This window comes from Exophiala viscosa, assembly GCF_022695815.1.
Source record: "Exophiala viscosa unplaced genomic scaffold EDD37scaffold_13, whole genome shotgun sequence".
Taxonomy (NCBI): Eukaryota; Fungi; Ascomycota; class Eurotiomycetes; order Chaetothyriales; family Herpotrichiellaceae; genus Exophiala; species Exophiala viscosa.
The window spans coordinates 328998-342635 of NW_026944365.1; the positions used below are offsets into that span (position 1 = coordinate 328998).

The 13638-nt window shown below is 50.9% G+C and overlaps 5 protein-coding genes across 5 annotated transcripts; 2 read left to right on the forward strand and 3 right to left on the reverse strand.

The window, feature by feature from the left end:
- Positions 1-354: 354 nt before the first annotated feature.
- Positions 355-1657, reverse strand: EDD37DRAFT_659761 (argininosuccinate synthase; the record flags this gene model as incomplete). Its single annotated transcript, XM_062819058.1, has 2 exons — positions 355-1036; positions 1095-1657. 2 exons carry the CDS (start codon positions 1655-1657, stop codon positions 355-357), a joined length of 1245 nt encoding a protein of 414 aa, XP_062666202.1.
- Positions 1658-3752: 2095 nt separating this feature from the next.
- EDD37DRAFT_613067 (uncharacterized protein) lies at positions 3753-5543 on the forward strand (the record flags this gene model as incomplete). The annotated part of the gene is made up of 1 exon (XM_062815421.1): positions 3753-5543. The coding sequence occupies one exon, from the start codon at positions 3753-3755 to the stop codon at positions 5541-5543; it is 1791 nt and encodes a 596-aa protein (XP_062666203.1).
- Positions 5544-6119: 576 nt separating this feature from the next.
- EDD37DRAFT_641149 (Nitroreductase-like protein) lies at positions 6120-7580 on the forward strand. The gene is made up of 3 exons (XM_062817286.1): positions 6120-6431; positions 6506-7141; positions 7194-7580. The coding sequence occupies exons 2-3, from the start codon at positions 6568-6570 to the stop codon at positions 7400-7402; spliced, it is 783 nt and encodes a 260-aa protein (XP_062666204.1). The 5' UTR covers positions 6120-6431; positions 6506-6567; the 3' UTR covers positions 7403-7580.
- A 445-nt stretch (positions 7581-8025) lies between these two features.
- On the reverse strand, positions 8026-9691 carry EDD37DRAFT_174150 (uncharacterized protein). The gene has a single exon (XM_062809894.1). It carries the CDS (start codon positions 9551-9553, stop codon positions 8234-8236), a length of 1320 nt encoding a protein of 439 aa, XP_062666205.1. The 5' UTR covers positions 9554-9691; the 3' UTR covers positions 8026-8233.
- Positions 9692-10782: 1091 nt separating this feature from the next.
- Positions 10783-12288, reverse strand: EDD37DRAFT_174147 (uncharacterized protein). The gene has a single exon (XM_062809893.1). The coding sequence runs from the start codon at positions 12171-12173 to the stop codon at positions 10884-10886; it is 1290 nt and encodes a 429-aa protein (XP_062666206.1). The 5' UTR covers positions 12174-12288; the 3' UTR covers positions 10783-10883.
- Positions 12289-13638: the final 1350 nt, after the last annotated feature.

Here is a 13638-nt window from a genome sequence, read left to right on the forward strand (position 1 = left end):
CCGCGGTATTGCCATACATTCTTAACCACCCAGTATATACTCCCTGTTTTGCCCAAAGAGAAACTGTCTGCAGAGGTGTACTTTCTACATCCGAACAGTGGAACCCTCGCTGGAGTTTGGGCGCATTCTTCGGGAAAGGCAAAATGTATGTGGCAGATGGCTTTGAGGTCAGCCTTGCCAGCTCCAAGTCTATCGAGCTAGTCCACATTGAGGTGCTGAGCAGCATCCTATGACCCTTCTTCCGATATCAAACCCGGCATTCGCTAAATATGTCGTAGTGGGATTTTTATAATCTGAATAGCTTCGTCAGGCTCTATCACCGTTCACGGCCGCTCGTCCGCCATCGTGAAACCATTACAAACGCTCGCCCTTTTCTGCTTTCATCTGGCCATACTTCTTCAGACGGATGGCCTGCACCTTGATGAAGCCAGTCGCATCAGTTGGCTCAAAGTCACCAATCTCGTCCATGCTTGCCATTGAGGCATCATATAGCTTCTCAGTCTGGCTGCTTCGTCCAAGGACCATGCAGTTACCCTTGTAGAGTCGTAGACGAACTTGGCCGTTGACACTCTTTTGAGACTCGATGATGCTTGCTTGGAGAAACTCTCGCTCCGGAGAAAAGTAGTTGCCGTTATATAAGATTTTGCTCCAGTTGAAGGTCACGAATTGATCCCGGAGTGCGCGAACTTCTCGGTCTAGCGTCAAGCCTTCGATGTCGATATGAGCATTGCGGAGGATAGTAAGACCTGGAGTCTCGTAGCAACCTCGAGACTTGAGGCCGATGTGGCGGTTCTCGACGATATCAACACGTCCAACACCATGTTTGCGGGCGAGAGCATTTGCAGCAAGGAAGAGCTTAGTTGGCTCTGTCTCTGACCCAATCGACTTTGCGGAGATTTTCACTGGGATGCCCTTCTCGAATTCGATCGTGACATCTTCGGGCTCGTCGGCTGCAGAAGAGAGCGGGTCGGCTGTCAGCTTCCACATATCGGCGGGTGGGGTTGTGTCTGGGTCTTCGAGGATGCCAGCCTCATAGCTATAACAAAGTCAGTGAATGGGACCGCAGGAAGAAGAGAACAAGTGGGAGAACAAACCTGCAGTGGGCAAGGTTCTCGTCCATTGACCAGGGCTTGGACTTTGTTGATGTGACGGGAATACCCTTCTTCTCAGCATAGTCAAGAAGATCGCTGCGACCCTTAAAGACCTCGTAAAACTCTGGCATCCTCCAAGGGGCTAGGACGCGAATCTTGGGCTTCAAGGCATAGTATGCCTCTTCCAGCCGGATCTGATCGTTGCCCTTTCCCGTCGCGCCGTGTGCCACAAATTGACAGCCTTCCTTCTCAGCCACAGCAATTTGGGCTCGGGCGATGGCCGGTCGAGCAAGCGAGGTTCCTAATAGATAGACGTTCTCGTATACCGCGTTGCATTGAATAGCTGGGAAGCAGAGCTCCTTGACGAACTCGTCTCGGCAGTCTTCGATATAGATCTTTGCTCCCAGCTTTTCCGCCTTTGCCCGGACGGCATCGAAGTCCTCGTCCTGGCCGACGTCCGCGGCGAAGCACACCACCTCATATCCTTGTTCAATGAGCCATAAGGCAATAACGCTGGTGTCTAAACCTCCGCTGTAGGCCAAGCAGACTTTCTGTTTCTCAGGCATTGTGGTGGTAGGTGCGTTGGTAGTAGTAAGAGTAGTGGTGGGCTGATAAAAGTGTCAGTAGAGTTGGCTGGGAGAGAAGTACTAGGAGGCCTGCAGGATGCTCACCACTAAATAGTTTCGTTAAAGATGTGCTGAAAAGTTCAATCGCAGCAGTGACCATGAAGAAAACAAAAAAAGTTTCTCTTATCTGCATCAGTCTAGCTGCGTCCCTTGCATGAATGACTCAATAGTCCGCCAAGGCCGCCCTTATCTTATCGCCAATGCTCCGCAAAAAAGGATTTATTTGCGGAGAAACGTACTACGTCACGTGAAAAGGCCTCTAGTGTTAGGTAAGCCGACCGCTTTACCCTGTGATAGCCATGCTGGACTCGCGGGCTTTGAGGGCCTGGGACAATGCCCCTCATCAGTAGTTGGTGCATTATTGTTTACGGAGTACACAGATGGCATTTCTGCAGCATGTGGTCATACCCAGCATATTCGAGACCATTAGCTACGACCAAGTTGGCAACTTGCCTGGATTTTGGCAAACTTCCGTTCGATGTTCAAGCCAACACCAACATGTCGTGAAGGATACTTCCACTATTATCCACATTCCTTGTGCATAGAAAGGGATTTGTGTCAGATGAAATTTGCGCAGTTCATGACTGCCATGAATACGAGCTCTCGGTTGATGTTTAGCTGGCAACTGAACACCATTGCAGTTTCCTGTTCGGACACACCTCGGCATACTGCTGCCAAGTCATTCAGTTCCTATCAACCTGTCATGGAGCAAGACCGTCGTGAATTTTGAGATATGCTGACAGTGCTATGACAGCGAACTTGAGGGGGGCATCCAGGGGCACAGACACAAGCGCAAAATTTTCCGCCAGCAATCTCAAGCATGATTCCAGAGAGCATGAGGACTCTTGCCAGCACGAACAGACATGTGAACATGAATTCCTCCTGTGTAGATTCACACATGGCAAAACGACGATCGCGACACGGCTGGTTCTTAGCTGTTGTCCAGAACCAAGAACCACAACGAAGTGGTGATACCGGATTTCTGGGAATTGACAAGGATCGGCTGCGTACCAAGACTGTGCGGAGTACTTGCTGATGATATCACAGAGGAATTCTGGTGCCTGGGAGAAGCGAGTAAGGCTGCGGAGTTAAAAAGACTTTGAATGAACAGCATGTGCCTGCGCTGCAATCGGACAATTTCAAGGCACCCGTGCTTCAACCCTTCAGATTCTTGGGAACCGAAATATGACAGCCTTCAGTACGGACGCCACGTGGTCCGCACACTTTCCACACTTACTCCTGGGTGAAATTGTTCAGAAGACTCAGCATGAGCATCTGTTCAGTCACTTCACTTCCAAGATCGACCAACAAACGCAGTATGCGGTCGACTTCTAAAGAGTTGCCCAGGCTGTTGCAATTGAATTCCTGGCGGGTTTCAGAACTCGGGAGGCGCCTCGCTTTCAGCCACAGAGTCATGAATCTTGCCCAAAAAGGTCGCCCACGCATGTGAATGACGACCCGTTTGGGAGAGGTATTAGGGGTCCAACTCGCCTGTGGGGGGAGTTTATCTACGCCCAACGGATTGATCGACCCGGCTATGGGGGCAGACAAACTTAGGTTTCAGAATGAGGTCGGTGCGTTGATTGTCTTTTTGATCATTCCCAATACTCAGGCTGTTCCTCGAGGTATGGTATGTGTCGAATGAATGCCGATCCGTTCAACAAACCACTTTCTCATGCATGAACTTGTCCGAAACCATGGGCAGAATCTGGCCAGGTACCGTATGCTATAATTATTCTCCTACGTCAAAACAATTGGCATGCGTCAGTCTCGGAACCCCTATTGGCCATTGTCATCACGCCCAGCAATGGCATCCTCTGACGTATTCGCTAAGCCCAGCTATGCACGCTGATGCACGCCACGTAAACCCCTGGGCTTATTCGTGCCTTGAACGCGGCGCAGTAATAAGGCAGAAAGGTATGCTTCCAAGATGTGATCATCGCAACAACTCCTTGTTCCTCTTTGGATCTGTATTCGCTTCTTTTATGGGTGAAGGCAAGCCCTCGCCGTCCACTCCTTTAACCATATCCTCAATATGTATATCCGTACTGTGTATGGGTTGCTGCTCATAACGCTCAGCGTGAGTACTTGGGCATCTGCTGTACAGAAAAGGTCAATCGACGTCGATGGAGATGGTGTTGCGGATACATGCTATGAGATTTGTGAGAAGCCGCTCACATGTCTGCTGGCCGATGGATCTTGGACGACTGTAGCTAGAAATATTGTACTTCATACAACTAGTACATCAATATCAACCACCACCTCATCACATTCAATAACAGCGACTGGTACAGCTGCACAATCGACATCATCATCATCAGGTTCTGCGACCGCTGCAGTATCTGCTGTTAAGAAAGAGGCTAGCCAGACATCCAGTACAACAAAACCAACCAGTACGACGAAAAGCACTTCAACCAAGAAATCTACCACTCTCAAAACAACCACCACCAAGAAGAAAACTACTACAACGAAGAAGACCACAACGACCAAACCAACTACTACCAAGAAGACCACCACCACCAAACCAACTACCACCAAGAAGACCACCACCACTAAGCATACCACCACGAAGAAGACGACTACCACCAAACCGACTACTACCAAGAAGACCACCACCACTAAGCATACCACCACGAAGAAGACGACTACCACCAAACCTCATACCACCACCAAGGAGACCACCACAAGCCACAAGTCGAGCACGAAAAAAACAACCACTCATAAGACCACCAGCACAACCAAGACATCAAGCAAAACCACGGTTCTAGCCACAAGTCCAACGGCAACATCCGGCCTTCCATCAGTATCCCAGTTCCAAAAGGATAATGGCACCAAATGGAACGTCGAATACATCGGCAACCTCTCTTTCACAGGCCAGCTTCAGAAGGAAAATCTGGGCGGCGACAAATGCCGGACGAGCAAGTTAGGGGGCAAAGTGATCTGGAGCTGCGGCGATATGGAGTGCGGCGGCGACGTGATGACGTGCGGCCTCTCGATGGGTCCAGCATTCTACGGCACCGACACTGTCATGACTGTGAACACAACGGGTTTAACGTACGTTACGGAAAACGACTTTGTCAAACCATGGTCTGGAGACGAAGATATCCAAGAGCCCTACCAGAGCTGGGGCATGGACACGTCAAACGTGGCCGCCATCAATTCGACCCACGGCGTCGCATACGCCTACGAGATCTGGCGCAACGGACCGGATGGCGCCGCCGAAGACCGAGGCAACGCAGTCGCCGTCGTGACATTGGGCGACACCAAGCCCATCGCCACGCGCATCGGGCCATTACTCACAGATAACACCACTATTCATCTAGGCATACACTCCATTCTCCGCGACGGCAATTATATCTATATCTACTCCATGGGTGGACCTACGAACATCATGGTTGGCCGTGTCGAGGCGTCGGACGCCGTGTTCACACCCTCCAAATACGAGTTTTTGAAGAAGGACACGAACGATACCTGGGTATCGGGCATTCCTCAGTACAATCCCACCAACATCGCGATGATGGCCGGATCCAGCGACGGTACGTTCTTTTGCGAGCACTATGGCTCTGTCACATTCAACCACTACCTCAACAAATACATCTTGCTGTGCGGCAAGTTTCTGAGTTTCGTCACCATGTACGTGGCCGACACGCCCTATGGCCCTTTCAGCGACGGCTACCAGCTCCAGGCCGGCGGCCAGATGGAGGGCAGCTACGGGACTATGATGCACCCTATGTTCCAGCCTGTCGCGGGCAGTGATCAGTCCTGGTACTATTCCCTGGGACCAAATTCCGCCTTTTACATGTACAAAATCACCTTCCACTATTGATGTTACTATTTACCTTTATGACAAATACGGACGATGTCGCTATGATTGAGATCGAGCGCGGAGTTCTTGGGCAACAAAACCCCAATGGGCGGATTGGATAGACCATTAGATGGCTTTTGGACCCCAGATGATCAATGATCAATGAATAATGTTATAGATATATATTATAGTTTTCATGCCCCGCAAGGCGATATCCTTCAACACTGGATCATGACAGCTCCTCGGGTGACTCCCTAGATCGATTTTGGTGCACTCTGGTTTCCTCCCGATCACCATTTTTCTTGACGTTGTCGGGCAGCATGACTTTTCACACTCCGGATGAGCTGCCATTGAGGACGCAGCATAATCGAACCACACCCACGCGAAGATGGCATTGGGGAACCAGACCGAAGCTGTCCGAAATAGTCCAAGAGTACGCCGTACCCGCAGTCAAGGTCGTCGACAGCGGAGCCAATGAATAAGCAAGATTGTCCTTCCGGCTTGTGCAGCGAGGTATCAGGCGTGTATATATATATGTACGAGGAGGAGTATCGAAATGCCCGCTTTGCTGAGACCTTGTCAACCTCAGACTGCCTACAGCCTAGGTGCATACTTTTCAATACGTGGATCGAAAAAGCTGACTGTATCTGTGCTGTACCTGGCTTATCAAATCACTTGGAGCTCGGCCTCACCCCACGGCGGAATTAGTGTCAGGTTGCTTACCATATCAATTCATCCTGCACCAAACTTTTCATTGCACTATCTTGCGCAAGCCTTGTCACCAATCGCGTCAGAATTATCAAAGCATTTTGACGGTCACTCTCTCCACTGTGGTCACTGGCCACCATTGACAAAGATCGATCTGCCGGTTCAGCCAACTTATCGGTGGCAACCCGGCAATCGGATAACGTACGAAACACCGTCCCCTTACCAGAAGCTCTGGTCTCAAGGCCCATAAATTAGCAGTTAACGGCAGCTTGCAGCCAGATCCCGTCATCCTCTTGCAGACCCTATCGATTGTTCTCGAAAAAAGAAGTTGCCAGTGATGCGATTCCAACCGGCAAGTCCAGCTCTTCGTTCCTACTTAAGTCACCTCACCACCCACATCCACCACACTCGCCCATCTTCACGTATACCATTCCACCTTTCCGTCTCAGCTACTCGTACTACAACACAACTTCCATCCCACCGACACTTTACATCCACCACCGCCAAAATGTCCGGAACATTCTTCGACGCCGTCAAGTCTCGACGCACCATCTACCAACTCAGCGATGAATCCGTCATCCCCGACTCCAAGATCAAGGAGATCGTCGAGCAAGCCGTCCTCCACGTCCCCAGCTCCTTCAACTCCCAGTCCACTCGCGTGCTCGTCGTGCTAGGCGATGAGCACAAGAAGCTGTGGAATGAAATCGTCAAGCCTGCGGTCAAAGCTGTTGCGCCTGCCGAAGCATGGCCATCCAGCGAACAGAGACTCAGCGGCTTTGCTGCTGGTTACGGCACCGTTCTTTTCTACGAAGACCCTGCGGACGTGCACGCCCTCCAGCAGAAATTCGCCCTCTACGCAGACAAGTTCCCCCAATGGAGCGAGCACACTAACGCCATGCACCAATATGCTGGTACGTACTAACCTCTACATGATTTGATTTTCTCCAACTAACATTGTCACAGTCTGGACAGCTCTTGAGGTAGAAGGTTTCGGCGCCAACTTGCAACATTACAACCCCTTGATCGACGAGAAGATCGCAGCAACCTGGAACATCCCACAAGTCTGGAGTCTCAAAGGTCAATTGGTCTTCGGCAAGCCTGCTGGCAAGGCCGGCGAGAAGTCCTTCAAGCCTCTTGAGGAGCGTGTCTTCATCCACGGTGCCAAGAACTAAGAAGTCGATTTGACTTCTTCGAACTTACGAAGCTCTTTCTTGAACGTGGCGGTGCGAAGAATACAATACCACTCTGTTCAAGCGACAGCTCAGCGTTTTGTATGGACACATTACATGATAGATATTCTTAAGACCTTCTCCAGAAGCATTGTCAATGAGAATTGAATGTTTTGACCAAGTCGTGTTCTTCTTTTGCTTTTTTGTTGTTTGGGAGACAGAGATGCTCTCGATTACCGTCACGCGGGATATAGCGACTTACCTCCAGGCTAGAAATGTCGTCGCCGTCGATAAGAGGGCAGCTCACCACTCACGACATGACATGTGCTGACGTGAGGCACCGGAGAAAGATCTTTCACCACCAAAAAGTCCTCGGACGACAAACACGTCACGATCTACTCTTTCACGTGAGCGACACGCGATATGACCATCCCAGCAAGCCAGGTGATATAAACAGGGGGTTTTGAGACTCTGGGTCACCGAGGTTTCAACTTCTTCGACAATGATCATGCCACAGCTTACAGATGACCGCCTTAGACTCGAGAGTCGAAGTTTCTCCTGACGAGATGCCGGAAGACCTGCGAGAACAAGCCTGTAGTACCATTGACCTTCGTCAGTGCCTAAAAATATAGGTATATCTGCATTTGAACGCGAGCATCAGTGCTTTGCGATACGAGTTAGAAAAGCTGCGCCAAAATGCTTGATGAATGTGTCTTTTCGTGGTCTTTGTAAAATCTATCAACCAGTCCGACACGGCATAGATATCCCAAGCATTTTCAATCCAACCCAATGATAAATCCTGGGAAACCATGCCCACGAAGGAATCGTCACAACTCACAACTCATCCTTCGCCGGAGTCGTGGCACTAGCATTCGCACCACCAACGGTGACTGTAAACAACACCGGATCCCCAGCATGTACCTCACCACTCTGATCCGGCCCATTCGTCGGCTGCACATCGTCATAAGGAAACGCATAGCCCTTTCCATCCAGGTTCGCCGCATGGACGATCCGCGAATAATGGTTCGTGATCGGGTTCTGGTAATACAAGTTCTCCGCGGCAGGGAAGGCGTCACTTACAAGCAATGTCGAGCGATTGAACGCCGCCGCGAGTCTCGGGATGATAGCATTGGTCTCTGCATTCGAACCCGTGGCGAAAGGCCCCGTCGAGCACGTGAAGATGTCGTGTGTGGATGGTTTCGCGAACGTCGAACCACCGAATGACAATGTGCTGCCTGATACCTCGCCGGAGACAGTACCGGCCGCGGCTTGCGTGTCGATGGACATTTGCTGGGACGAGAATCTGGTCCATACCTGGCTTACGTAGCTGTCGTAGTAGGTGGAGAGGAGGTTCGGGTTCATGACCATGCCTTGATTCGGCGAGAGGGCGCGCAAGTTCTGTCCGTTGTTCTGCACGATCAATTGATCCCAGCCTTGGCCGTCGGAGGCGTTCTGTGCTTGGAGGCCGCTGCAGATGGTGTTGAGACCGTTGGCTGGCATGCCCGACACGTGTTGGGTGCCGCTGCTTGTCGTTGTCAGGGTGAGTGCGATGGGAATGCCGACAAAGTCGACGTAGCTTATATTAGCGTAGAGTTGGTCTGTGTTGAATGTGAACTCGGCGAAACTCCAATTGATCTTAGCATTGGGATCAGACGGATTGGTGACCGATGGTTCTACTAGGGCTGGACCTGGGTTGAGCAGGAAGGTAATGGGCGAGCCGATGGAAAACCAGATCCGACCGCCAGCGATATGTGGGATGGTTGCGGTGACAGTGTTGCCTGGTGCACCGAGTTCGATGGCACAGTTTTGTGCTAATTGTGATCCAGTTGCGCTGGGCGAGGTGGGATAGTAGGGTGTCTTTGCATCTGCTGCGAGTAGGAATAGCGCGTTGTTGTTGTCCATGGCTTGACCAGTGATGTATGCATACACTGTGGACGATGTGGTTTGGTTCTGGAGGGCTACACTGAGTGTAGAGCCACCCGCGGTAGCTTGAGGAGTGCTATACATCTGGTTCATGGGTTCCTGAAGGGCTGCTGGACTGACGTGTTGCGTCTGCGGCTGTTGCTGCTGTTGCTCCGGAGGCTGTTGTTGCGGCTGGGAGTTGGTCGCCGTCTTGCCTGATGCTTGTTGTAAGAACGAGCGAAGTCGTTTCATGATGGGCAATATCGAAGTTGCTTCTTGTGAGTGATATCAGGTCCGCACCAGCCTAGACCAAAAATAATATTAGGCTTTACCGTAGCAGAGCAGCCGGGCCTTAAATCGCGGGACGAAGTTGGAGTTCGACACGAGTAGTCCTGCTTTCTTACAGTAGTGAGATATGCGGGCTTTATCAGGTCCCCCGCTAAATCGGTCGACGTCATATACATGGAGTAATTGGATTGCGTTGGGTTTGTCGACTGCCCTGTTGACTTCCCTGTTCGTGCCTGTTTCATGTCTAATGTGTTGGCAGAGAAGAAGTCTCATCATGCTGTCGCGTCGTCTGATCCAAACTTGCAAATCGATACTGTTCATCGTCGATATTGTGGGCAGTCGTTTTCCAGGGTCTTTTCCATCCCCTCTTCTGTCGCACGAAACCACGATCACAATGCAGGAACCGTGGCACATAGCGCGCCGACCCTATGTTTGAGGGCCAAGCTTCGCGTATACCGTATGCCCAATGGTGCTATCCATAGTGCTTACATTAATGCACGCGTTAGTCGAGGATACCGCCGACTTAAATTGAACCTGATCGTACTATATATGTGCATGCTGGTTTGTAAAAGACACTGTGAGAACTGTTGCCATTGTTGTTGTTGTATCATAAGTACCAGGGCGTAAGATTTGCAGCGTCGTGGCTTCGGTCGGAAGCACATTCATGTCAGGCTGATTGGGACTGGGGCAGATGACTTGGTTTGTCGCCTGACCCTGATTGCGCTCCAAAATCGTCTACAACACGTCGTTGGTGCTAGACACGATTGGGACAACACATAATCGCTGACGAGGCCACCAAAGTGATATTGACCTGTCAAATTGCATGAGAAGACCCATCACCGACGATATTGGCGCAGAAAAGAACAAGGACGGCGCTGAATTGATGGTTTCGGTCCCTCAGAGTCGTGGAACTTCCCGAGCTGTGCCAAAGAGTGATGTTGCTGCTTGCTGATTTGCTCACTGTTTCGTCACAGAACGGTGCATGCTGTCTAGTTTGGCCGTTATAAGAACGGTCCGGTCCGTCCATACAAAGCCCGGTGAAGGCCTCGTCTGATACTGCGCGTGTGCTGATTCGAATTGGGTACCCGATCATTGAGGGCTCGTACTACATAGCGATCAAAGGGATTGGTGACCCTGCTCGCCCGAATACGATACCGTGATGTCCCCATAGAGCACCACCGACAGAGCTGGCATCACGGGGCCGGTGGCTGCAATGCGTCTTTGGCAGTGTGAAGCATATGCAGCTGCATTAACATCCTCGCTGGCTCTACTGGAAGGGGCAATCGCTTCGTTATCAGACCAGGATTGTCCAGTAGCTTGGAAAGACGAATTCTTCCTCGAAGATCTTTCTCACCTCTCCGAGAACAAACTTTTCCACTTTGCCGACGTTCTTCAGGACCTGCTTCCCGTCTTCCTGTCTGCCAATCTCGCTTTCGACATGGATCTCCTGCAATGGACCAGGTAGGGTGGACCGAGTGCCGTCTTTGCTGGGTTTGCTGGGCACAGTATCTTCTCCGACCAAGGTGGAGGCGTCTTCAGCATCGAGAAAGCAGAAGTGCATCTTTTTCTGGACCCATGCTGTTATGGCCACACCATCGAAGCTCATGCCTGTAATGGCAAGCTTCAGGGGGATCCCAACAAAACTCGGCATAGGATAATCCAGTAGGATCTCGGCGGTCAGAGTCATCCGCACGTCACCGGAGTATTTGACCCTTGCAACAATCTGCACATCGGACGGTTGCCTGCTCTGCATTCTTGAAGGAGACAGTGGAGCTACCTCGTCCAAGGCAGATTCGTCTGCGGCGTTCTGTCCCGTCGTATAGGTGGTGTGCTGGAGTTGTGGCGACGAAAGTGCGGATCCTGACTCGTGTAGAGAGGAGATGCTGTTTGCGGTGGAAGGTCTGGTGGACGGATCATCATGCACATGTAGATGTTGCTCCTGCGGCGATTTCTGCGCGAGCCCTTGTTGGGTTGACGCAGGGTGCTGTGGTAAATCATACCCCCATGGCCGGGAGCTGAAAGGTGTGCCACTTGCAACGGCCGCTAGCGGAGTTTGAGTGCCGGACAGACCACTACCTGGAAAATGAAAGTAGCTGAGGTTGGAGGTGCCGCCTGGGATACCAGGGGTCGTGCTTCGCGGAAATGGGCCATTTAAGTGGTCGGCGCTTAGCCCATGAAAGTCTCGAGCGAACGCGGAAGAGTGTAGCCCAGGGTGATTTGCATTGGTAAGGATGTTGGCTAACACGGGCTTTGGGTGGAAGGGTTGTGCTTGCAGCTGTGTATCGTGATTGCTCGACTCGTGAAGATTGTTCTTGTCGGATTGGGCGTGAGGTTCAGCTGCAACATCTCCACCTTCGCTTTCGTCGTCGTCTTCATAGAAATCGGGCAATGGGTCACAAATGTCTTTGATCTCGATTTCTGGACAGTTCGTACCAAATTCGAACGAGTGAACGTGTACAGCATTGATGAAGCGAGGTAGATGTATCTGCTGGAATTTCTCATGGACGAACGCACGAATCTGTTCAGCCAAAGCCGCCCCGTCAGATCCTGAAGTGATGGTTTCCCATCTGATGTCTATAGACATGACGGGTCATCTCGATCGCGAGCAGGTCCAAGGTTACGAAAAGGACGAGTAGATTGCGATCGTCGTCAAGTTGGTGAGTTGGGGCATTGATGTGGTGCAGTAAGTAAGGTAGTCAGGTTCAGCGAGACGCGAACTGATGCTTGGGTGGCTTGGCAACATGATAACATTATTTTCAAAAGTCAATGCATGAGAGAAAGAGTGAATGGAACTCTTCCAGTGATCAGGTATTAAAAAAAGCTTCATAGATGTCTAGACAACAGATAACATAGTCATGTCATCACTTTCTTGTCACCCTTTGTAATGGGACCACCGTATTCGTCTTCCTTCGAGCCCGAGACCTAACAAGCCAGCACGCATCTCATGAGTATGATTCTTCACTCAAGGTGACCTCAAGTATAGGAAGCTCCCGAGGCCCAGCTCTCCTTGCTGGCGAGTCTCTGCGTAAGGAGTTGCGTGTGATTTATTGGTGGTCGGGGCAGTCTCTGCCTCGCCTTATTATCGTTGGCTGTATTTTCTCGTCTTGATGACCCGGCGCATTTGGATTTTGACAAGTGTGCAGTCTCATCCATTTTGTACAGGAACCTTTTTTACCATTTTTACAGTCTGGGTAGTCTGTGGCCTGCCATCTGCACATGCTGGCAATATAATGCACGAACTCTGCGCCTTTGAGACTCGTCTTTTGTGTGTAGGTGGTCGAGATATATTGTCGGGAGTTGCAGGTGGTTTTGGAGTATCGATAATAAGAATGGTACGGAAAGGTTCGAGAAGAAAGCCGTCACAAGTCATATAAAAATCGGCGCTCGTCGTCCATTGCCCACCTACCGATGCTTGGAGGATGTCATCACTTGCTCCGGTGCTCGCCTGCTCCATCTCGCGAGAGAAAGGTGCCCGGACAATACCAATGCGCAAGGATTGAGGCACAGATCAGGAATAGTCAGTTGTCCACGCCCACAGGCTATGATACACGCTGCAAGTCATGATTATCGCCGGGTGAGACAATAGTCATAAATGGATTCCAAGATCAGCCCTGAGCATCAGATTGATGTTGTGTAACCATGCTCAGCCAGAGGCGGCAAGAGGTTTGTTGATAACATGCTTCAGCCTCAATTGAGGGCTGGGCAAACGAATCATTGTAGGGCTTGCACCTACCCATCTTCAACCTTTTCGAACCACAATGAATCAGTGTCCATAACAGACGGCGTCCTGCATCGCAGTGGATCCATGTGACTCTGGTTCGGACAATCCTTGCATAGCCAGACAACACCCACTCCTGCCGGTTCTCGAATAGCATATGTAGGGTGGTATGGCAGGGGACCTGCTAGTTGTTCTTGTCGGCACATTCGCATTCGTGCACTCAGTGCTCTTTCATGCCACTTTTGCCGGCGACCATAGGCATTACCTGGAAGCCTTGCGCCAAATCGCCAAGGTTGCGAAAGACCCTTACCTAATGTAACACCAGTTGCTA

What these genes read in the sequence shown, in the direction of transcription:
- EDD37DRAFT_641149 (XM_062817286.1), top strand. Translation starts at nt 6,568, where the DNA reads ATGCGATTCCAACCGGCAAGTCCAGCTCTTCGTTCCTACTTAAGTCAC. An exon ending in CGCCATGCACCAATATGCTG is followed by an intron (nt 7,142 to 7,193) that starts GTACGTACTAAC and finishes ACATTGTCACAG; the next exon opens with TCTGGACAGCTCTTGAGGTA.
- EDD37DRAFT_174150 (XM_062809894.1), bottom strand. Translation starts at nt 9,553, where the DNA reads ATGAAACGACTTCGCTCGTTCTTACAACAAGCATCAGGCAAGACGGCG.
- EDD37DRAFT_174147 (XM_062809893.1), bottom strand. Translation starts at nt 12,173, where the DNA reads ATGTCTATAGACATCAGATGGGAAACCATCACTTCAGGATCTGACGGG.